This window comes from Manis pentadactyla, chromosome 17 (assembly GCF_030020395.1).
Source record: "Manis pentadactyla isolate mManPen7 chromosome 17, mManPen7.hap1, whole genome shotgun sequence".
Taxonomy (NCBI): Eukaryota; Metazoa; Chordata; class Mammalia; order Pholidota; family Manidae; genus Manis; species Manis pentadactyla.
Window position 1 is genome coordinate 11,342,545 of NC_080035.1, and position 23,801 is coordinate 11,366,345.

Sequence of the window (23,801 nt, forward strand, 5' to 3'; positions counted from 1 at the left end):
GGTCATTTTGAGACAGTCTTATATATCATTTAACTTGCTGAGTTAATCTGTGGCTTTGTTTTTCTTTCCAGATATTTTAAAATATATACTTTCATGTAGATAGTATGATATTGTATAAAGACGAGGAGATGTGGACTTACAGAAAGGTCTAGAATGGAATTATTGCTCATCATTTACCCAGTATTACAATTCCAGAAAAGTTGGTCTGTCTCATAGAGGTTAGTTTCCAATCTCTAAAAGGGGGTCAATAAATCCATGTATCTGGGTTTTCTTGAGATTTAAATAGACAGTTTATTAGGAAATAGTAAGCAAATAGAAAGCAATTAGTGTCACTTCCCTTCCTCATAATTTTCCTTCAGGGAGAACTCTATATTTTCCCTTAGGAATCATAATTAAAAAATTTTTTATGCCTTAAATTATTCTGCCTTCTGTCTCTTCAAAACAGAGCCAATATGGACAAAAATAAATGAACAGACGAACAAACCCTCTCACCTTAGCTTTCCTTTCTCTGTCCGCTGGAGTATCTGTCCACACAGATCGATCTCCAGATTTGTCATCGGCTCTTCTCTTGAAAGTTCTGGGCCCAAGACCAAAGTCTTTCATTTCTGGAGGAAGCTCAGTCATCCATGACTCCCTTGTAATTTGTCTAGATGAATCCTTTAGGAGAAATAAAGAAAAAAGAAAAAGTAGTCTGGAAAGAGTGTGTGTATCTGCACATGTACTCAAAATACTGTATAAATGACTATTTCTCAACTGAGGCTTTAAACCACAAACTTTAAGAGAAAGGACTTAATAGAAAGGATTTATATTTTTGTCATCTATGTTACAAATACTTTCATCTAATTTATTATTCTTTTGACTTTGTTATCTTTTGCCAAGCAGAAATTTTTAAGTAAATTTGTCAGTTTCTTCCTTTTATAGCTTCTGGGTTACCTAGTTCCTAAGTTTTCTTTATAAATTTGCATACATACATACATACATATATATATATATATATATATTTTTTTTTTTTTTTAGTTAGATTTTTAATCTATTTAGTCTATTTCTCAGAGTAAAGAATATTGAAAACTCACATCATCTCCTTTAGTCAGTTTTTCTTTCATTCGCTGGGCCCTTTTTTCAAACTCTGTTGTTACACTATAGTTAACTGGTCCTTTTGCAGGCATTGGTCCAACAATGTCCTCATCTTCACTGCTACCTGTTTCCTTTTGAAATAAGACATTACCTTTAAATCAACAGCAGAGAAAATAGGTCACAGAAAATAACCCTAAACTACTTAAAATTTAACTGAAACAGATTGCCTACAGACAATAAAAAGCAAACGATGTATTGCCAGCTAATCACGGAGCAGTGAGGACCTTTTCCTTGCCTTCCTCAAGTGTACAGTACAGAGATGACAAACCCATGATGTGGGGATTGTTCCACGTCTCCTCCTATGTCCATGGCAGACCTCATTACATTATTTCAGCTCTCTGCCTGAAGGACACAGATGTGGCCTCAGGATTCCTCTCAACATGATATTCCAGGAAATTATTGCCAAGTGGTTGGAGATAACACAAGTTTAAAACAACTTTCATTCCTGGTACAGAAAAAGCTCTTCAGAATAAGTTGCACACATTTAAGATATACTTAGAAGCTGTATCAGCCTTCAAAATTCAGAGTTCACTGAAATAGAAATGCAGTGCAATACCTAACAAATGCTGACCTGAATGAGTTAACTTAGTTTCCAAAGTACCTCCCTTATCACAAAGACATTATAGTATAATAATAAGTGAATTCAATTTGTTAATAAATTATTTTAATAAAGGGTTTTCATGTAACACTCTTTGTTAGGTGCTATGCACAATAGCGTTTAGAACAGTCCTTACCTTCAAGAGAAAACAAATTGATATGAGTAACAATAACATGTTTGCCCTCCGGCTCCGACAGGCAGCTTCTTCATGTTATTGTTTAAGCTACCAGGATCAGGTGTTCATTTGTTTACACTCCCCACTAACCATTCAACATTAACTTTCTGTCTGTGGTTTCTTTCTGAGCCCTTTCAGCAATTGCTATTGGTACAAATAATTAGATAATTCTGTCTTGTGGCTTACTCTAAGTCACGTCCATACACCCACTCTCTTAATAACTATAAGTCTCATTTGAGCCTCATAACAAAACTGTGAAATGGCATTGTTATTCCTGTTTGTTTTTGAGGAAACTTAGGTTTAGAGAAGTGTAGCTGGAAAGGTTAAACAACTTGTCCAAGGTTTTAAAACTAGTATCTAAGACTCAAATATCCTAAGATCAAGGCCAGTATTTTTCCTACTTATATTACAGCAGCCCCTCTATTGTTTTTTATTTTAATTTCAGCTATTCATTTAAGTGTTTATAGCATATATCTACAATAGGAAGCTCTTTGATATCAAAGACATTATCTGAAACATATTTATAACCCCCTACAAATAAAATACTTTATCATATAAAATGAGCAGATATAAAAGAAGTAATATCTGGAAAACCTAGAAGAAATGGACAACTTCCTAGAAAAATACAACCTTCCAAGACTGAACAAGGAAGAAATAGAAAATCTAAACAGACCAATTACCAGCAACAAAATTGAAGCGGTAATCAAAAAACTACCCAAGAGCAAAACCCCCGGGCCAGATGAATTTACCGCGGAATTTCATGAGACATACAGACAAGACATAATACCCATTCTCCTTAAAGTTTTCCAAAAAATAGAAGAGGAGGGAATACTCCAAAACTCATTCTATGAAGCCAGCATCACCTTAATACCAAAAACAGGCAAAGACCACACCAAAAAAGGAAATTACAGACCAATATCCCTGATGAACATAGATTTGAAAATACTCAACAAAATATTAGCAAACTGAGATAAAAAATACATCAAGAGGATCATACACCATGACCAAGTGGGATTCATCTAAGGGATGCAAGGATGGTACAACATTCAAAAATCAATTAACATCAGCCACCACATAAACAAAAGGACAAAAACCACATGATCATCTCCACAGATGCTGAAAAAGCATTTGACAAAATTCAACATCCATTCATGATAAAAACTCTCAACAAAATGGGTATAGAGGGCAAGTACCTCAACATAATAAAGGCCATATATGATAAACCCACAGCCAACATCATACTGAACAGCAAGAAACTGGAAGCTTTTCACCTAAAATTGGGAACAAGACAGGGATGCCCACTCTCCCCACTGTTATGCAACATAGTACTGGAGGCCCTAGCCACGGCAATCAGACAAAACAAAGAAATACAAGGAATCCAGATTGGTAAAGAAGAAGTCAAACTGTCACTATCTGCAGATGACATGATATTGTACATAAAAAACCCTAAAGACTCCACTTCAAAACTACTAGAACTAATATCGGAATTCAGCAAAGTTGCAGGATACAAAATTAATACACAGAAATCTGTGGCTTTCCTACACACTAACAATGAACCAACAGAAAGAGAAATCAGGAAAACAATTCCATTCACAATTGCATCAAAAAGAATAAACTACCTAGGAATAAACCTAACCAAGGAAGTGAAAGACCTATACCCTGAAAACTAAAAGACATTCTTAAGAGAAATTAAAGAGGACACTAACAAATGGAACATCATCCCAAGCTCTTGGCTAGGAAGAATTAAAATTGCCAAAATGGCCATCCTGCCCAAAGCAATCTACAGATTCAATGCAATCCCTATCAAATTACCAACAGCATTCTTCAACAAACTGGAACAAATAGTTCAAAAATTCATATGGAACCACAAAAGACCTCGAATAGCCAAAGCAATCCTGAGAAGGAAGAATAAAGCAGGGGGAATAATGCTCCCCAACTTCAAGCTCTACTACAAAGCCACAGTAATCAAGACAATTTGGTACTGGCATAAGAACAGAGCCACAGACCAGAGGAACAGAATAGAGACCCCAGACATTAACCCAAACATATACGGTCAACTAATATAAGATAAAGGAGCCATGGACATATAATGGGGAAATGACAGCCTCTTTAACAGTTGGTGTTGGCAAAACTGGACAGCTACATGAAAGAGAATGAAACTGGATCATTATCTAACCCCATACACAAAAGTAAATTCGAAATGGACCAAAGACCTGAATGTAAGTCATGAAACCATAAAACTCTTAGAAAAAAACATAGGCAAAAATCTCTTGGACATAAACATGAGTGACTTCTTCATTAACATATCTCCCTGGGCAAGGGAAACAAAAGCAAAATTGGGCTATATCAAGCTAAAAAGCTTCTGTACAGCAAAGGACACCACCAAGAGAACAAAAAAGGCATCCTACAGTATGGGAGAATATATTCATAAGCGACAGATCCAATAAAGGGTTGACATCCAAAATATATAAAGAGCTCATGCACCTCAACAAACAAAAAGCAAATAATCCAATTAAAAAATGGGCAGAGGAGCTGAACAGACAGTTCTCCAAAGAAGAAATTCCGATTGCTAACAGGCACATGAAAAGATGCTCCACATTGCTTGTCATCAGCGAAATGCAAATTAAAACCACAATGAGATATCAAACCAGTAAGGATGGCCACCATCCAAAGGACAGACAACAACAAATGTTGGCAAGGTTGTGGAGAAAGGGGAACCCTCCTACACTGCTGGTGGGAATGTAAGTTAGTTCAACCATTGTGGAAAGCAGTATGGAGGTTCCTCAAAAAACTAAAAATAGAAATACCATTTGACCCAGGAATTCCACTTCTGGGAATTTACCCTAAGAATGCAGCATTCCAGTTTGAAAAGGACAACTGCACCGCTATGTTTATCACAGCACTATTCACAATAGCCAAGAAATGGAAGCAACCTAAGTGTCTATCAGTAGATGAATGGATAAAGAAGATGTGGTACATATACACAATGGAATATTATTCAGCCATAAGAAGATAACAAATCCTACCATTCGCAACAACATGGATGGAGGGTATTATGCTCAGTGAAATAAGCCAGGCAGAGAAAGACAAGTACCAAATGATTTCACTCATATGTGGAGTATAAGAACAAAGAAAAAACTGAAGGAACAAAACAGCAGCAGACTCACAGAACCCAAGAATGGACTAACAGTTACCAAAGAGAAAGGGACTGGGGAGGATGAGTGGGAAGGGAGGGATAAGGGCAGGGGAGGAAAGAAAGGGGGCATTTAGATTAACATGTATAATGTGGAAGGGGGCATGGGGAGGGCTGTGCAACACAGAGAAGACAGGTGGTGATTCTACAGCATCTTACTACACTGATGGACAGTGACTGTAACAGGGTGTGTGTGGGGGATTTGGTGAAGGGGGGAGTCTAGTAAATATAATGTTCCTCATGTAACTGTAGATTGATGATACCAAAATAAAATAAAATAAAATAAAATAAAGAAGTAATAAACTTTTAAATTTATAAGAGATACGATATCAATATAGCATTAAAGTTTAAGATGATTGAATAAGCTAATGGCATTTTTAATTCCATCTAACAAGAGATGGTTTCATAAAGGTAGAAATTCAGCATGTCTTTCACATATTGGTAGGATGATGCCTGCAGTTTTTACAAATAAAGATCTCTTAGGATGTTGGGAGACATAAACTAAGTGGGTAGACAGAACAGCAAACAGAGAATCAGGCCCAATACACAAAACTGAATATGAGAAACTGGAATCATAAATCCAAACCCAATGTAGGTATTAAATCATTTTGGTGTCCCAGATGAGTTAATTTTTTGTAAAGGTGAGTTTTTTTACTGAGAAATGCAATAGAATTTACTGGTTTGCAATTTGGGCTGCAGAATTAGGCCTAGTTTTGAGGCCTCAGTTTGCAATTGTATTAGCCCTGTGACTTTAGGCACATTACTTCACCTTTCTAGGCCTTGTTTCTACCTTTTAAATGGGGATTGTAACAGCTCTGACCAGTAACTACTCTGTTTTTAAGAGGACCCTGTGTTGTGTTCATTCATCCATTTTGGAGACATGCCCTTCTCAGGAAGCTGTTAACTTCAACACCTGGGGAGAAATGCTGATAATTCTAAGCCAATCACTGTGCTCTCATTCCTCTTGGCTAACAGATAGGCTTAGGCATGAGCTTATGATTTAAATAAGGCCAAAGCAGCATGTGAGGTCAGGTCTACAGGGAACCTGGAAAGGTTTTCCTGCCTCTAAAAATGGAGCACAGGGTAGAAGTTATTCTCCTTCTGTGTCAGGACATTGGCATCTGCTTATGAATTTCAGAACTTCCGGTAGGCTTTTTGGCACAATGCAGGGTGGGTCTAAGAGGAATTAACATACTGTAGCTTATAGAGGAGAAAGAAAAAATTGGAGCCCTGGATGATATAGCTTAGGTTGTTGAATTAACCAACCTCGAATGATGCTTTCTCTAGACCTCTTATTATGTATGAAAAATGTTTTCCTTCTTTTGGGAAAATAGACCATATTATCACCCAGAAAATTATATAAACAATTAATCTACTTAACTAAGTAGGTTAAGACAAAGTTCCATTTTGAATTGGATTTTCTGTTATTTGTAGCTAAAAACATTCTAGTTGACACATCATCTCTCAGGATTGTTGTTTGGATTAAATTACGTTTATGCAGTGTGCAAATATAATTAAGTCATGCAAATACCAAGTTTATGTTGTGCTTTGCAGGCTTGTAGCAATTGCTCAACAAATGTTAACCATTAGTATTATCATATATGTCCTAATTTGGGTATACATGCTGTGAAAGGAAGACTAAGAGAAGCCCTGCTTTGAGAAAGGAAAATGTGAAAAACAAAAGGAAATGTCTGCTGAAAAAAAGTTTTATTAAAGGGAAATGAGAAAGCAAAAATTCAAAACCAAGAGTACCTTAGGCAGGTATGTGACCTGGTGTAATCCCTGCCCACCCCTGCCCCTCATTCTTTGCTAGGAGAAGCTAGAATGTGTGGAACAGGTACTACCTACAGAGTTACATAAATTACCTGCTTGTTCTCTAGGGGAGTTAGGACAAATTGCTAGTGTGAATAAAACTGAATTGTGTTACATACTTAAAAAATTTTTATTTTGAAAAATGTACTGCCAAAGCAAGCACAATATCCATTATCTTCACCCAAATTCTCCAGTTGCTAACATTTACCATATTTTTCTTTTTGCATGCCCTTGTCCCTCTCTGTGAGGCAGACAGACAGGTTTTTTATTCTGGGAGTTGTCTGAAAGCAGGTTACAGACAAGGCCCTAGACCGAAGCAAACGTTCTTTATACTTTCCTGAGGACAGTGGGTTACGTTTCTCTAGTACTTTGTTTGCAGACAGAGAAATACTTTGAGCTGTCAGTTTTATCCAGTGAGCTCCATGTACTCTTTCTGTGTGTGACTGAAGCTATGGCTCCTGCCCCCCAGTCCAACTCAAGGGCTTAGGCTACTACCCTGTCCTCTGCTGCATGAACTTGTCTCCTGCCCTACCTTGCATTCTCTCAGTGTCATTAGCGCCTGTGGAGCTCCATTCCTTTCTTTTTTGCCTGGCTGAGTTTTAATTTTGTTGCTGTTTTGTTTCCCCCCAGCATTGCTTTTTATTTGGGCAGGCGGATGGGAGTGTGACCATGTCAGCTCAGTCAGTCTTCCATGTGGCTGGAAGTACTCCTTTGGTAATTTATCCTTGTAACTCAATCTTGACAGAAAGGATTCCTTGTACTTAGCCTAAATTTTGAAGTTATTGTCATGGCATCAGTGGTGGAGGTAATAGGAATAATGGTAATAATGAGAGCTATTATAAATTAAATACCTAGTATTCTGATTTAATCTTTGTAACAAGTGCTAACAACCGCCAAGCTGCCGAGAATGAAACCTGCCCTGAACCAGGGCTCCGGCAGCTCAGGGCTCTTTCTCTCCGTCTGACCATTCTGGACTTCTTTAGCCCCAGCTTCCTTCCTCTCCACACTCTTGTGCCTTCCAGTAAGCTAGCTATACTCTCTGGAACAATCTTTCCTGTCCTTTTGCTGAGCTATCTCCAACTCATCCATCTTGAGTTTAGACATTCTCTAAGAGAAAAAGACTTTTTATCATTTCTTCAGGTCAGTTTAGACCCCTCAGTCATGGTTCCACTATATTTTGTCTCACCTTTTGAATCACTCAACATATTAGAAATTCATTTACTGTATGTATTCCCCACTACACTGCAACTGTGATAAGGGCAGGGGCCATGTCTATCTTACTCATTCATTCAACAAATACTTCTGAAAGTCCACTGGAGATAAGACAAAAATCTCTATTCTAGTGGGGAGAGCTCAACAATAACAAAAAGAAGCAGTAAAATAAAGTACCTTAGGTGGTGACAAATGCTATGGAGAAAATTAAAGGAGGGAAGCAGAGAGAAGGAAAGGGAAGAGGGGTTAATGATTTTAAATTAGGTCAGAAATGACTTCACTGAGGTGACATTTCAGCAAAAAACTCAAGATCGAGGTGGCAAGCCACGTGGCTATCTAGGGGAAAACCATTCTGAAAAGACAAAGCAGGTATAAATGCTCAGGGGCAGAAGCCTTCCTGAGGTAGTTGTTCAGGGTGGTCAGATCAAAGTAAGAGAAAATCAGGGAGCTAACAGAGGCCAGATTATACAGGGCCCTATGGGGACTTCGGCTTTTGCACAGAGAGGGAAGAGCGATTCGAGGGCTTCAGGTGTGAGTGTCACGCTCTGACCTGTTTCATCTGGGCCGCACTAGCTGCCACGCGGAGACAAGGCAGTGGAGGAGCAAGAGCTAAAGCAGGAAGACCAATAACCAGGTGGAAATGACTTGGACTTGGACTAGGGTGGTAGAGGTGGCTGGATTCTGGAAGTCTTCTGAAGGAAGGAACAACAGATTTGTTGACGGATTCATTTCTGTGACAATGTGCCTGACACACCGTAGGCGCTCTATAAATACCTGTTGAGAGAGTGAGTAACTGACTACGAAGTTCACGATCTTAATCACTGCCTTATATTTCCTTTAGTAACAACCTCAGTGTAACTATTGAATTCTGGGTGGAGACGAATAAATAGGAAGCCACTGCAGGATAATGGACGGAACAGGTGACTTAAAGTCATAAGAACTGGGTTTAAGTCTTGGTTTTGGCAAGTACAAATTGTACAATCTTGGGTAAGTTACTCGGTTTCTTTTTTAGGCATCTCAGATGCAGATCTCCAAGAGAAGATACAAATAATATCTATATGTGGGGAAAATGCATTACAAATTATAAAATGCTCTACAAATCTCAGCTATCATTAAGGACCAGGCCATTAACAAGAAAATAGCCTTCAGATTTTACTCCAAAATCATTTGATCTGTCTTTTCATACAATCACTTATCCACTAGTGCCTTTGTTATCTATACAGGCACCAGAGCAGGGTAGGTAAGAGTTAGTTTCAAAATCAAGATCATTATTAAAAAATTCCTCAGCTTTCCCTCTTTCAGGTCTAATCACAATGATTCCTTAAACTTTTCATGTTCTATTTTTTAGCACTCTAAGGCTTCCCTTCAGAGATGAGAAGCATCAACAGGTAACACCTTGTCAACACGTAACTGCCTCATTTTTCTAACAGAATCTCCGGTCAGTGATAAAGTTTCAATTTCATCTTCCTATATTACAATCCTAAATTAATGTGAATATGGTGCATCTTACACTACATTTGAGCCAAATAATTGAAGTTACTACTTTGTAAAGTCTTGAGTTTGTTACATCTTATTCCTTAATCAAAAGTTCTCCAAACCTCAGAGTTGAAATAGGATGATACCTGTTGTCCTGGATCATCTCTGCCTTTGTCACTTTTCTGTGCAGATTTAATAAAACCAGGTGGTAATGCAGGACCTATTATAGGCCTGAAAAATAAAAAGCACCTTTATCATTCTCCCTGACCCTAAAAAGCAATTTTCAGAATAAAAGTTCACAAAAATAATAAGCCAAGTAACAACAAATGTTGAAAATAAGAATTTTACTTAATATATTCTTTTTACTTTGTAATCTAGTATTTTTCCACTTAGTATCTTAAAAAATATAATTTTTGCAATTTTACTTTCTACTTGTTAGTCAATGATAGGATACTGAACCAGTAATTCTCCATCTTTGTGGCAGTGGTATATACCCACTTCTAAATGAACTACATTAAATAAAAATGGTAACATTTTTTTAAAAAGACCCTGTTAGGAAGTAAAACCTTTGGAGATATTTTTCTACGTTGTGCCTTGGCCTTTGGTTTTCATATTCATCGTCTAATGACAAAAACCTTAGGGGCATTATAATTATAGTCAGAGCTACTTAAGTATAAATTGAGGGCTAAAGGCATACACAGCACATGCATGTAACAGATGTCTGCAGTTTATGGTTACATGTGCCCAGGGGGCATAAAAATTTAAACAGTCCTCACTAATAACTCAATTCAATAATGATGTGGAATTGTACAAGAGTGATAGTAATTCATGTGAGACCCACAGAAAAAGGAAAGGTGCTGTGCTACTAGGTTTCAACCAGTGTACTTCCTGTTTCCTTCAAAGAGCCCTGGTTGGTATTAAGTCACTCCGTTTCTAAGTGAGCAACATAAGCCCAAGGACAACAAAACCCAGTAAGTGGCAGAGCTGGAATCTGAATTCTGGTCTACTTGATGTCAAAGTTCATTGTGTTTAAGCTGCCTGCTGCCACACTTCTGAGGGAACTGACAGCAGTTCAAAAGGAGAACTACCTAAATTTTGCGTCTTAAAAGAGTAAGCCTTATTTTATGTAGGGAAAAAGTAAAAGAGAAAAGATTTTCTACTCTTTCGTACTTTTAAGCTTCTTCATCCTTCCTTTCGTACCAGTGTTTTTTGCAGAGATGTCACTGTGCCAGTATTACCAACCAAGGTGGCACTGAAGTCCTAAGCTGAATTTTCCAGGTTGCATTGTATTCAGTTAGAGCCTCACAGACAGGCTTCCTGGTAGAGGAAAAACAGTACTGAGAGTCAGAAGGACTGGGTTCTGATCCTGGCCACTTAGTAACTTCCTGTCTTGGTTCCTAAAACCTCTCTGAGACAGAACAATTTTGCTTAGGAAACATAGGGATTGTTTAGCACTGTTAGAAAGATCAAATAAGCTATCATTTATAAGCTGTGAGGAAGTACTACATGGCTTTTTTTCTGGGTACAATTTTTAGCTGATCTACAAATTCAATTACAGCTCAATTTTCAGGCATTAGAGAATTTGTGAGATACAGTTATTGGTACATAAAATCTTAAAGCAGAGTAAAGGAATATATTCATAGCATGTTATGGCTGCCTAAAAGGCTTCCGCTTCCAATAAATGCTACCACCTGTTTATTTCATGTTTTTTATTATTGCCAAAATATAATTCTCAAGAAAGAAGTCGCAATACATCTAATAATGTGTTTTCTTTAAAGGAATGTTAAATCCCAGTAGTCAGCACATTTTCTATAAAGGGCCAGATAGAAAATTTTAGGCTTTTTTTTTTCAGGTGTATAATATAATGATTAAATATCTGTCTATATTTTTATGAAATACTCATCACAGTTAGTCTAATTAACATCCATCACCGCATGTAGTTACAAAATTCTTTTTCTTGTGATGAGAACTTTTACTTTTGTTTTTTAAAAAAAATTTTTATATTGAGGTACGTACAATACAGTGCACAAGTCTTAGCATACAGCTTGATGAATTCTGACACATGTACACTCATGCAACCACTACCCAGATCGAGATATCAAATCTTCTAATTTTATTTTCACCTTTACCTAGGAAATTTTAGGCTTTGAGGGTCACATTTGGCTCTCTGTGGCAAGTTATTTTTAATGACCCTTTAAAGATTACTCTTAGTTTGGGGGCCATAGAAAAACAGGCAGTCGATTATCTATCCCTGTCACTTCTAAAAGGATGAAGGATATATAAAAATTGAAGCTGACAAATGTGATTGTAAACTTCGAATATAAAATGTACAACAGCCTTGTTCTTGCATATTGGTGTGTAGCATTATGAAGTATAAACAATTTGGTGTGCAATTTCATTTAAAAAATATACAAATTGTACAATTCCAGAATGACAGGAATCAGTATTTACTATATACTCACTCTGTGCCAGGGACCATAAAAGGCACATGCATATACATACATATCTGCATGTATGTAAATATGAAATCTTAATCATCACAATAGTTCTGCAAGGTATGTTATTTTATTTTACAGATTGTAAATTTGAGGTTCAGAGAAATTAGTCAGATGGTTTAATTTGGTGCACAGGGATTTGTTTCTTTTATCAACAAATAATTAAGAAAATGTCTGAATTTGAAGTCAAATACCAGGATTCTATCCCAGGTCTACCACTTACTATGTATAAACCTTATGTGTTTCAAAAAAGGGAAAAGAGGGATAATGTTCTACTCAGCCTACCACAAAACACTTTCGTATGTATCAATTAGGAAATACGGGAGTTTTAAAATAAATTATAAATGTTACAAACATGGAAATGATTATTTTCATTATAGGAACCAACTATTTTTCCCTGTGAATTTCAATGTTATATAAATATGGAAGTTAAAAATGAATTTCAGACAACTCTTTAATGAATTAACAAACATTAATTGAAATACTTTGAAAAGATTGGCCTGAAATATTACAAATTATCACCTTGGAGGAGAATCATCCTGCTTTTTAAATCCAGGAGGAAGGGCTGGTCCAAAAAACCCTTCATCATCGTCATCATTGTCTTGATTTCTCCTCTGTTTCCTGAAAACACAGTAATGTAACTTTATTTGTATTTGTCAAATTTTTTTTCATGGAGAAATTCTAATTTTTAAAAGGAGCATTCACTTAATTAGTTGTATAAATACTGAAACAATTAATTAATCTTGCCAAATAAGAAAAAATGGACACTACAGATCTTAAATTAATCTCTTCCTGGAATTTGTTTTTGGCCTAAAACAGAGATCAAGTAATTCTTCACAGCAGTAATCTATCAATTTTCTGTGCTATCAAAGGTTCCACTCAATGAAGTGTCAAATAGTCTACTTGTCAAATGTGTGAGCAAAAAGTTTGACTTTGGCTTTTAATCTCACTTAGGAAGGGTTTTAAGTTGGTATTTCTGTCTCATAAACTTTAAAATGCATCAAAAAAACCTTGCTACCCAATAATAAACAAAGATTTGACTTCTATTCACAGGGACCTATGTTGAGTAAGGCTAGGTTAGAAGGAAATTATTCGTTTACTTCCACATAGCCATATACTGCATAAATAATTTTTAAAAGAAATATCATGGCTTATTTAGAATAGTCACTTCAATAATACCTTAAGGAAATCCCTTATATAGGAACTTATTGAAATCCTAGATATATATATCCTCAGCTATGTACTACTACAATAAATTTCTTTGTAAAGGTATACAGTGCATGAGGAAATGCCATTATGAAATGTTTTCTTCCTGCACTGCAAAAATGCAGATATGATATCCCCTTACTCGCTATCTATTCCAGCCGATGTACATTAGATTGGAAGGATGGTTTATCATGTAATTTAAGTCAGTGACTGACCTTGCAGTTGGGCCAGGGTCATCATCTTCAGATTCTTGATTTTCTTCTTCGTACAAAGAACTACTGTCTTCATCACTGTCTGATGACTCTGAATTACTGCTTTTATAATTAGGGGGCAGAGCTGGTCCTGCAACTAAAGAAAATTTCTCATGTATGTCATAACTAGCTACAACTGTTTCAATGAACCCCCTCACTGACATTTCACACTTCCTTTTCTGAAATTCACAGCACTGCCTGGCTATCACTTATTATGGACCTTAATTTCATTTGCTCCTGTTTTGTGTACAGTGGTCTTGTTTTTCCAACTCCAGGAGCACAGAAATCATGTCTTACACAGTATAACTATGAGAGCTACAAAAACTTTAATACCCACACTTATACTATAACAGTAGTGGGTAATTTCCCTGACATCTGACAATGTTTTCAATGGTTGCAATTTTGGTTGGTGCAACTGCCGTAACAGTTTCATAACTTTTTCTTCTTACAGACAGCATGTGGCAGATAATACCTAGGTCATTGAGCCAACCAAAAAACAAATCTGCTGTTCCATACTTTAATACACCAAAAATAAAAATTATTCATTCTGGCTTTTGACTGAGAACCATCACTTAAAAAAATATCTTTACTGGTATCATCAGACTTCTCAGTTTTCTTTGAGATGATTTTTCAAGCAGAAACAAAACTACAGTCACTCTAAGTTTTATTGCCTACTAGCAGACGCACCAGAAGAGAATGAGGCTACACTGGAAATGGGGTGACTGGGAGAGGGTAAGGGTTTTCTAGGCCCACTCACCACAATGATTTGCTCATTTACATCTCAGCAAAATTACAAATTTACTGCATGATGTCATGATGTCACATAGACACAACTGTTTATGTTGATCCTGAGCAGTAATGCTAAAACTCTACCACAATTCCCAAGCATGGAAATGTATTTATCAGAATTGCCAAAAATATTAAAATATATATATATATATATTTCTGGATCCCTTCCCCAGATATTCTGATCCAGCTGGCCTGATCTAGGATCTGAAAATCTGATTTTGCAAAGAGCTTCCCAGGTATGCTGGTCAGCCAATATTACTAACAACAAAAAATTAAAAATAATAAATAAAAGAAAAATAACATGTTTTGAGTTCTGATGTGCTTTGCATTGTTTTAAGACATTCATATTCATTAACCTATTTAATTCTGACAACACCCTATTAAGGAAGTACTACTATTTCTATCTTACAGTTGAGGAAATCAAGGCAGAGAAAGAAAGTGATTTGCCCAACTTCACACAATTAAGTTATGAGGCTGAGAATATAAACAAGAGTCTGATTTCACAGCCTATATATACCCTTAACCACTATACTAGATAACATTCAACAAAGAGTCAACATTCACCCATCCAACAATAACTTACTAAGTAAATACTTCTAGAAAAACAACATAAAAAATAAAAAGGGTGACTGTGAATATGTGGAAGGGTAACTGTGAAGACAGAGGTCAAGGAAGGCAAGGTTAAGGATGACATTTGAATGAAGACTTTAGTGATGAGATGACAGTGGCCCTGCAACTATCTGAGACAAGAATATTCTAGACAGAGGAACAGCTAGTGCATAAATCCTACGGAGAAAACAACCTTGGATGTGCCAGTGTGGCTAAAGCAAAGTAAGCAAAATATTAAGGTGAAACTGGATGGTCTACAGAGGCCAGGAGGCATGTGTTGGAGTCATACTTTTACTGTTAATCACAGCTTAGCCACTTACTAGCTGCGTGATCTGGACATTATTTAACCTTCCAGTGTTATACTCTTGATCTGTAAAATGAAGTTAATAATAACTTCAGCCTCACGGGGCTGTTGTGAAGATTACATCAGTTAATACATCCAAAGCATTCAGGTATTGTGGGACTCCTGATGTGATAAAATAGGAAGTTCACAGCTTTCTAAAATACTTGGCTCTTCTTAACCAAAGTATTCTTAAAATAATTTTTCTTTTGTTGTTGACTTAGGGTCATTGTCCTGATTATCACATAATGTGCATCTTTAGATTATTAGGAATTTGAGTTATTGGGTAGAGCACTGTTATTTAGATTTTTTTTTTTTTTTGTGAGGGCATCTCTCATATTTATTGATCAAATGGTTGTTAACGACAATAAAATTCTGTATAGGGGAGTCAATGCTCAATGCACAATCATTAATCCACCCCAAGCCTAATTTTCGTCAGTCTCCAATCTTCTGAGGCATAACAAACAAGTTCTTACATGTAGAACAAATTCTTACATAATGAATAAGTTACATGGTGAACAGTACAAGGGCAGTCATCACAGAAACTTTTGGTTTTGCTCATGCATTATGAACTCTAAACAGTCAGTTCAAATATGAATACTCATTTGGTTTTTATACTTGATTTATATGTGGATACCACATTTCTCTATTATTATTATTTTTAATAAAATGCTGAAGTGGTAGGTAGATACAAGATAAAGGTAGAAAACATAGTTTAGTGTTGTAAGAGAGCAAATGTAGATGATCAGGTGTGTGCCTGTAGACTATGTGTTAATCCAAGCTAGACAAGGGCAATAAAACATCCACGTATGCAGAAGATTTCTCTCAGAACAGGGGGGGTGAGGTTCTAAGCCTCACCTCTGTTGATCCCCAATTTCTCACCTGATGGCCCCCCTGCGACTGTGCCTGTCTTAGGTTGTTCCTCCCTTGAGGAATCTTACCCGTCTCTGGCTAACCAGTCATCTTCCGGGGCCATACAGGGAAATGTTAAGTTGGTAAGTGAGAGAGAAGCCTTATTGTTTGAAAAGGTTAGCTTTTTACTTCTTTGCATATTTATGCCCTGTGGCTTCTATGCCCAGCATTTGTCTTGAGGTATCTTTACCACTTGGAGGAGTTATGATACTCGGTAAATTTGATATGAGGCACGAATTCTATTTAAGGGTTGTAATTAGGAAGGAAGAAGAAAAGCTATAGAAGTAGCAGGCGGAGGAAAACATGGGAAGATTGATTATTTCTTTGACATATCTTCTTGTAGAGTAACTTCAGCGTATATAGGTTTTAAGCTACTACTTAAATTGCGCACACACATTAACATAATAGGAGTATAGTTACATAACCAAAGCATATCTGTAATTACCAGGCGTCTCCAGTGAAACCAAGAAAACCATTAAGGCACCTTAGGCATTTGTGAAAACTTATCTATGATATGGTGGATATTGTCCAACTGAACTTGAACAGTCTGAGAGAAATCAGACAAATTAAAACAACCCATTCCTGGGGACTGTTCACATGCCATATGTTCTTTTAACAGTAAATAGTCTGTAGTTGTAAGAGTTTGGAGCGCTACAATTTGCACTTCTCCAAATTCTTGGTTGAGTTCCAACAGTATAGATCCAGTCAAATTTGTTGTTTTACTGTATGCACAGGCCAGCTTAGATATCTCCTTCCTCATTCCCATGGCAAGTCCAGGAACTGGTGGGATGAGTGCATCTACTGCTGTAGCAGTGCGTGGATCTTTGTTGGGGTTTTTTGATGATCCTCTTCTGGCATGAGTCTTCCAGAGAGTGCGGATGTTGGAAGTTCTTTTTCATGTCGTATCTTAGTTCATTTTCGGGGTAGCCCAATTAGGCTTTGATCCTCTGTATAAACACAAACAGACCCTTTGCCTACACTTTTATATGCCCTTTATACCCTTGTGTAGAACTCGTTGGAGGTTACCACACAGGAACTGCCCTTTTTTTTTTTTTTTTGCTTTGTTTTTGGTATCACTAATCTACACTTACATGACGAATATTATGTTTACTAGGCTCTCCCCTATACCAGGTCTCCCCTATAAACCCCTTTACAGTCACTGTCCATCAGCATAGCAAAATGTTGTAGAATCACTACTTGCCTTCTCTGTGTTGTACAGCCCTCCCTTTTCTCCTACCCCCCCATGTATGTTAATCTTAATACCCCCCTACTTCTCCCCCCCTTATCCCTCCCTACCCACCCATCCTCCCCAGTCCCTTTCCCTTTGGTACCTGTTAGTCCATTCTTGAGTTCTGTGATTCTGCTGCTGTTTTGTTCCTTCAGTTTTTCCTTTGTTCTTATATTCCACAGATAAGTGAAATCATTTGGTATTTCTCTTTCTCCGCTTGGCTTGTTTCACTGAGCATAATACCCTCCAGCTCCATCCATGTTGCTGCAAATGATTGGATTTGCCCTTTTCTTATGGATGAGTAGTATTCCATTGTGTATATGTACCACATCTTCTTTATCCATTCATCTATCGATGGACATTTAGGTTGCTTCCAATTCTTGGCTATTGTAAACAGTGCTGCAATAAACATAGGGGTGCATCTGTCTTTCTCAAACTTGATTGCTGCGTTCTTAGGGTAAATTCCTAGGAGTGCAATTCCTGGGTCAAATGGTAAGTCTGTTTTGAGCATTTTGATATACCTCCATACTGCTTTCCACAATGGTTGAACTAACTTACATTCCCACCAGCAGTGTAGGAGGGTTCCCCTTTCTCCACAGCCTCGCCAACATTTGTTGTTGTTTGTCTTTTGGATGGCAGCCATCCTTACTGGTGTGAGGTGATACCTCATTGTAGTTTTAATTTGCATTTCTCTGATAATTAGCGATGTGGAGCATCTTTTCATGTGTCTGTTGGCCATCTGTATTTCTTTTTTGGAGAACTGTGTGTTCAGTTCCTCTGCCCATTTTTTAATTGGGTTATTTGTATTTTGTTTGTTGAGGCGTGTGAGCTCTTTATATATTCTGGATGTCAAGCCTTTATCGGATGTGTCATTTTCAAATATATTCTCCCATACTGTAGGGATCCTTCTTGTTCTATTGATGGTGTCTTTTGCTGTACAGAAGCTTTTCAGCTTAATATAGTCCCACTTACTCATTTTTGCTGTTGTTTTCCTTGCCCGGGGAGATATGTTCAAGAAGAGGTCACTCATGTTTATGTCTAAGAGGTTTACGCCTATGTTTTCTTCCAAGAGTTTAATGGTTTCATGGCTTACATTCAGGTCTTTGATCCATTTTGAGTTTACTTTTGTATATGGGGTTAGACAATGGTCCAGTTTCATTCTCCTGCATGTAGCTGTCCAGTTTTGCCAGCACCACCTGTTGAAGAGACTGTCATTTCGCCATTGTATGTCCATGGCTCCTTTATCAAATATTAATTGACCATATATGTCTGGGTTAATGTCTGGATTCTCTAGTCTGTTCCATTGGTCTGTGGCTCTGCTCTTGTGCCAGTACCAAATTGTCTTGATTACTATGGCTTTATAGTAGAGCTTGAAGTTGGGGAGATCCCCCCTACTTTATTCTTCTTTCTCAGGATTGCTTTGGCTATTCGGGGTCTTTTGTGTTTCCATATGAATTTTTGAATTATTTGTTCCAGTTCATTGAAGAATGTTGCTGGTAGTTTCATAGGGATTGCATCAAATCTGTATATTGCTTTGGGCAGGATGGCCATTTTAACGATATTAATTCTTCCTAGCCACGAGCATGGGATGAGTTTCCATCTGTTAGTGTCCCCTTTAATTTCTCTTAAGAGTGACTTGTAGTTTTCAGAGTATAAGTCTTTCACTTCTTTGGTTAGGTTTATTCCTAGGTATTTTATTTTTTTGGATGCAATTGTGAATGGAGTTGTTTTCCTGATTTCTCTTTCTGTTGGTTCGTTGTTAGTATATAGGAAAGCCACAGATTTCTGTGTGTTGATTTTGTATCCTGCAACTTTGCTGTATTCCGATATCAGTTCTAGTAGTTTTGGGGTGGAGTCTTTAGGGTTTTTTATGTACAGTATCATGTCATCTGCAAATAGTGACAGTTTAACTTCTTCTTTACCAATCTGGATTCCTTGTATTTCTTTATTTTGTCTGATTGCCGTGGCTAGGACCTCCAGTACTATGTTAAATAACAGTGGAGAGAGTGGGCATCCCTGTCTAGTTCCCGATCTCAGCGGAAATGCTTTCAGCTTCTCGCTGTTCAATATAATGTTGGCTGTGGGTTTATCATAGATGGCCTTTATTATGTTGAGGTACTTGCCCTCTATTCCCATTTTGCTGAGAGTTTTTAACATGAATGGATGTTTATTTAGATTTTTTTACTTTGGAAATGACAGTCTAAATTCAAGTTTCTCAAAACTAGATGCATAGGCCAAAAGCACATGAAAAGATCCCCCAAATCATTGTTAGGAAAATGAAAATTGAAACCACCATGAATTACCACTTCATGCCCATTAGAATGGCTATTATAAAAAAAGAAAACACAAAGCAATAAGTGCTGGTGAGGATGTAGAGAAATTGGAACCTTTCTGCACTGCTAGTGGGAATGCAAAATGGTGCAGTTGCTGTGGAAAAGAGTATGGCAATTACTCAAAAAACAGATTAACCATATGATCCAGCAATCCCACTTCTGGGTATATATACCCTAAAGAACTGATAGCAGGACTCAGGTAAGATCTGTACACCATATTCATAGCAGCATTATTTACAATAGTCAAAAGTTAGAAGCAACCCACATGCACACAAACAGATGAATCTATAAGGTATATGAAACATGGAATATTATTCAGCCTTAAAGGAAATTTTGACAGATTCAATAATGCAGATGAACTTTGAAGACTTTAAGCTAAGTGAAAGAAGTCAGACATAAACAATATTGTATGATTCTACTTATATGAGGTACCTAGACCAGTCAGATTCATCGTGAGTAGAGGGGTGGTTGTCAGCAACTGGGGGAGGGAGAAAATGGGACTTTCTGTTTAATGGGTAACAGGGTTTCAGCTGTGCAAGAGGAAAAGATTTCTGCAGGTGGATAGTGGTAATGGTTGCACAACAATATGAATGTACTTAACGATGAACTGTACACTTAAAAACGGTTGAGATGGTAAATGTTATGTTATGTATATTTTACCAGAATGAAAAAGAAAAAAACTAGATGCACATATATGGTCACCTGATTATAAGGGAGGTGACACTGCAGTGCAATGCGGGAGTGCAACAGATCAACTCAATAGCCATATGGGGGAAAAAATCTTGCTACTACCTCACACTGTACACAAATATCAATTCCAGATGGACTGCAAATATAAATGTGAAAGCTGAAACAATATTGCTTTTAGAAGAAAATGTAGAGCAGCTCTGTAACCCTGGAGTAAGCAGAGACTACATAAATAGGTATGAAAGCTCTAGCCATAAAAGAAAAATTAAAAATCAGAATACACTAAAACTAAAAACTTCTGTTCATCAAAACATACTGATGAGAGAGTGAAAAGGCAACCCACAGAATTAGAGAAGATATTTGCAACACACAATCTGAGAAATGGCTTGATCCAGACCATATAAAAAACTCAATATATCAGTAAGACAGACAACTCAGGAAAAAAGAACAGAAGACTTGAACATGACACACATGCAAATGTCCAAAAAACATGTAGTTAGCTCCGTTTATCATCAGGGAAATGCCAATGACAACGACCACGAGATACTGCTCCAAAGCAGATTAAAAAGATAGAAAAAAATGAAATATTAGTAAGAATATGGGGAAAATTCTTATACACACTGGTGGGAATGTAAATTGGTACTACGTTGGAAACTGACAGTTATCTACTAAAGCGAATATATACATATCCAATGACCCAACAATTTCAAAAGAAATGGAACATGTGTTCAGTAAAACACATGTACCGGAATGCACAGCAGCACTTTTTTTTTATTAAGCTATATTAATATACAACCTTAATAAAAGTTTCACATGAGCAACATTGTGGTTTCAACATTCACCCATACTATGAAGTCTACCCCCTGACCCATAGCAGTCACTGTCTATCAGTGTAGTAAGATGCTATAGAGTCACTATTTGTCTTCTCTGTGCTTTACTGCCTCCCCAGTGACCTACCTATATTTTGTGTGCTAATTATAATGTTCCTTAATCCCCTTTTCCTTCCCTCCCCAGCAACCCTCTGCAACCCCTTCCCTTTGGTAACCACTAGTCCCTTCTTGCAGTCTGTGAGTCTGCTGCTGTTTTGTTCCTTCAGTTTTTGCTTTGTTCTTATACTCCACAGATGAGTGAAATCATTTGGTACTTGTTTTTTTCCGCTTGGCTTATTTCAGTGACCATAATACCCTCTGGCTCCATCCATGTTGTTGCCGTAGGATTTGTTTTCTTCTTATGGCTGAATAATTTTCCATTGTGTATATGTACCACATCTTCTTTATCCATTCATCTACTGATGGACACTTACATTGCTTCCATTTCCTGGCTATTGTAAATAGTGCTGCAATAAACATAGGGGTGCATCTGTCTTTTTCAAACTGGGCTGCTGTACTCTTAGGGTAAATTCCTAGGAGTGGAATTCCTGGGTCAAATGGTATTTCTGTTTTTAGTTTTTTGAGGAACCTCCATATTGCTTTCCACAATGGTTGAACTAATTTACATTCTCACCAGCAGTGTAGGAAGGTTGCTCTTTCTCTGCATCCTCGCCAGCGTTTGTTGTTCCTTGTCTTTTCAATGTCGGTCATCCTAACTGGTGTGAGGTGGATCTCATTGTGGTTTTAACTTGAATTTCCCTTATAATTAGTGATGTGGAGCATCTTTTCGTGTGCCTATTGGCCATCTGAATTTCTTCTTTGGAGAAGTGTGTGTTCAGATCCTCTGCCCATTTTTTAATCTCATTATTTGCTTTTTGGGTGTTGAGGCTAGCAGCACTTTTTTTAGCTGCCAAAAAGGGAAACTCCTCAACTGTCCATCAATAGTAAAATGGATAAGTAAATAACAGAACATTAACACAATGGACTACTAGACCGCAATGTCAATAAACAATCTATAATAACATCAACAATAACTAAACATGATGAATCTCTCAAAATAAAGTTGTGCCAAAAATGCTATTTATGAAAGAATTCATACTGTATTTTTCCATTTAAAGCACACAAAACTAAGCTATGACGTTATAAGTCAGGACAGTAGTTACCCTTTGATTGAAAGAGGAATTGGGAGGCAGGTAGTGGCTGGAAGATGGCACAGGATGACACTTCTATGGTGTGATAGAGTGAATTTCAAGGATATTTGTACTGATAAGATTTTAAAGTCCAGGTAGAAGAATAATGAGATAACAAAGCAATCTCAAGATTTTCTGACAATAGTTTTAGGATCAGTCATCTAAGAGGTTATGAAGAGAGTGGAATTACAGTAGGGGGGATTATGTGAAAAACGATATGCCATGTCCTGAAGAAGTGACATTATTCAACAATATCCACTAGAGATCTTGTATGTGCCAGGCAGGTTGGGGTAAAACGTGGCCAAGATAGAAGGGGATACACACAAGTACAGTGTTAAGTGTTGAGGGTGGGAGCAGGCATAGAATGAACAAGCACAAAAGAAACAAACAGAAGAGAGTGGATGGAGAAGGGAGTGCCTGAAGTAAATGCCGGCAGAATGATAGAAGCAAATCATAATAGAAGTTACCTAGTTGGGAGATGATGGTTGTTTACCTGCAAAGGCTGCCTTGGTCTAAAGTATGGGAACAGAATATGATGACCCAAAAGGATATACACAGAGGAACCCAACTTTAAAAGCTTGGTTAACCCCACTTTTTCCAACCTTAGCTGAACAGATTAAAAGCATGACTTTTTAATAGATGTAACAGAAGATATGGAAGGAAACCTCTAGGTGGTAACATAGCCTCTGGGTAATCAAGGAATGAAAACTAGATAAAGAAATGACAGGATTGCTCTTACAGCATTACTCATTTCCAACTTTAGTGTCAGTCACAGTCTGCAATTAGAACAATCATTGGAGGAGATAGATATGCATGGAAGGGTCTAAGAAGCATTTATTTGGCAAGTATGAAGTGCGTACAATCTGTTAAAGGCTAGAAGACAGTAGTGCGATGGTGGAGACAGATATGTCAACAAGTTATTCAAAAAACAGTGTATTAAACATGCGATGTAATTATGTAGAAAAAAAACCCTCGTGGGCAGGAAGAATGTGTGACAATCATAGGGAGAGTTTGGTAAAGGCTTCACTGAGGTGACATTTAAGTTGGACCTTGAAGGATGTGGTAGGAGTTTGTCAGGTATGTCAAAAAATGCAGAGTGGGGCGAGAAGGGTCCTGGAAAACTGAGCAACTGCGCAGAAACTCGGACTGGTTTCAACACTGGGCTGTGCGTGTCAGATGCAATGCCAGAATAGGAGAGGCTAGCAAGGCAGGTCGGGGGCATCTTCTGCAGGAGCCAAGGGCATCATATGTCAAAGGCAAGATGGCACAGATGTTCGGCGCACGGGCATCGT

The 23,801-nt window shown here is 37.4% G+C and overlaps 1 protein-coding gene across 3 annotated transcripts in view; it reads right to left on the minus strand.

Moving 5' to 3' along the window:
- The window catches only part of GPALPP1 (GPALPP motifs containing 1), a 42,552-nt gene that overhangs the window by 18,170 nt on the left and 581 nt on the right, over positions 1 to 23,801 (minus strand). For 2 of the 3 annotated variants that reach the window (XM_036889706.2, XM_036889705.2), the window contains exons 2-6: positions 13,517 to 13,649; positions 12,618 to 12,716; positions 9,747 to 9,831; positions 1,074 to 1,205; positions 493 to 657 (exon numbers count right to left, since the gene is read on the minus strand). In XM_036889706.2, coding sequence (XP_036745601.2) covers positions 493 to 657; positions 1,074 to 1,205; positions 9,747 to 9,831; positions 12,618 to 12,716; positions 13,517 to 13,649 — 614 coding nt within the window. Of the gene's footprint in view, positions 1 to 492; positions 658 to 1,073; positions 1,206 to 8,674; positions 8,768 to 9,746; positions 9,832 to 12,617; positions 12,717 to 13,516; positions 13,650 to 23,801 lie in introns of those variants that run through there. The other variant, XM_057494632.1, reaches the window with a different exon arrangement.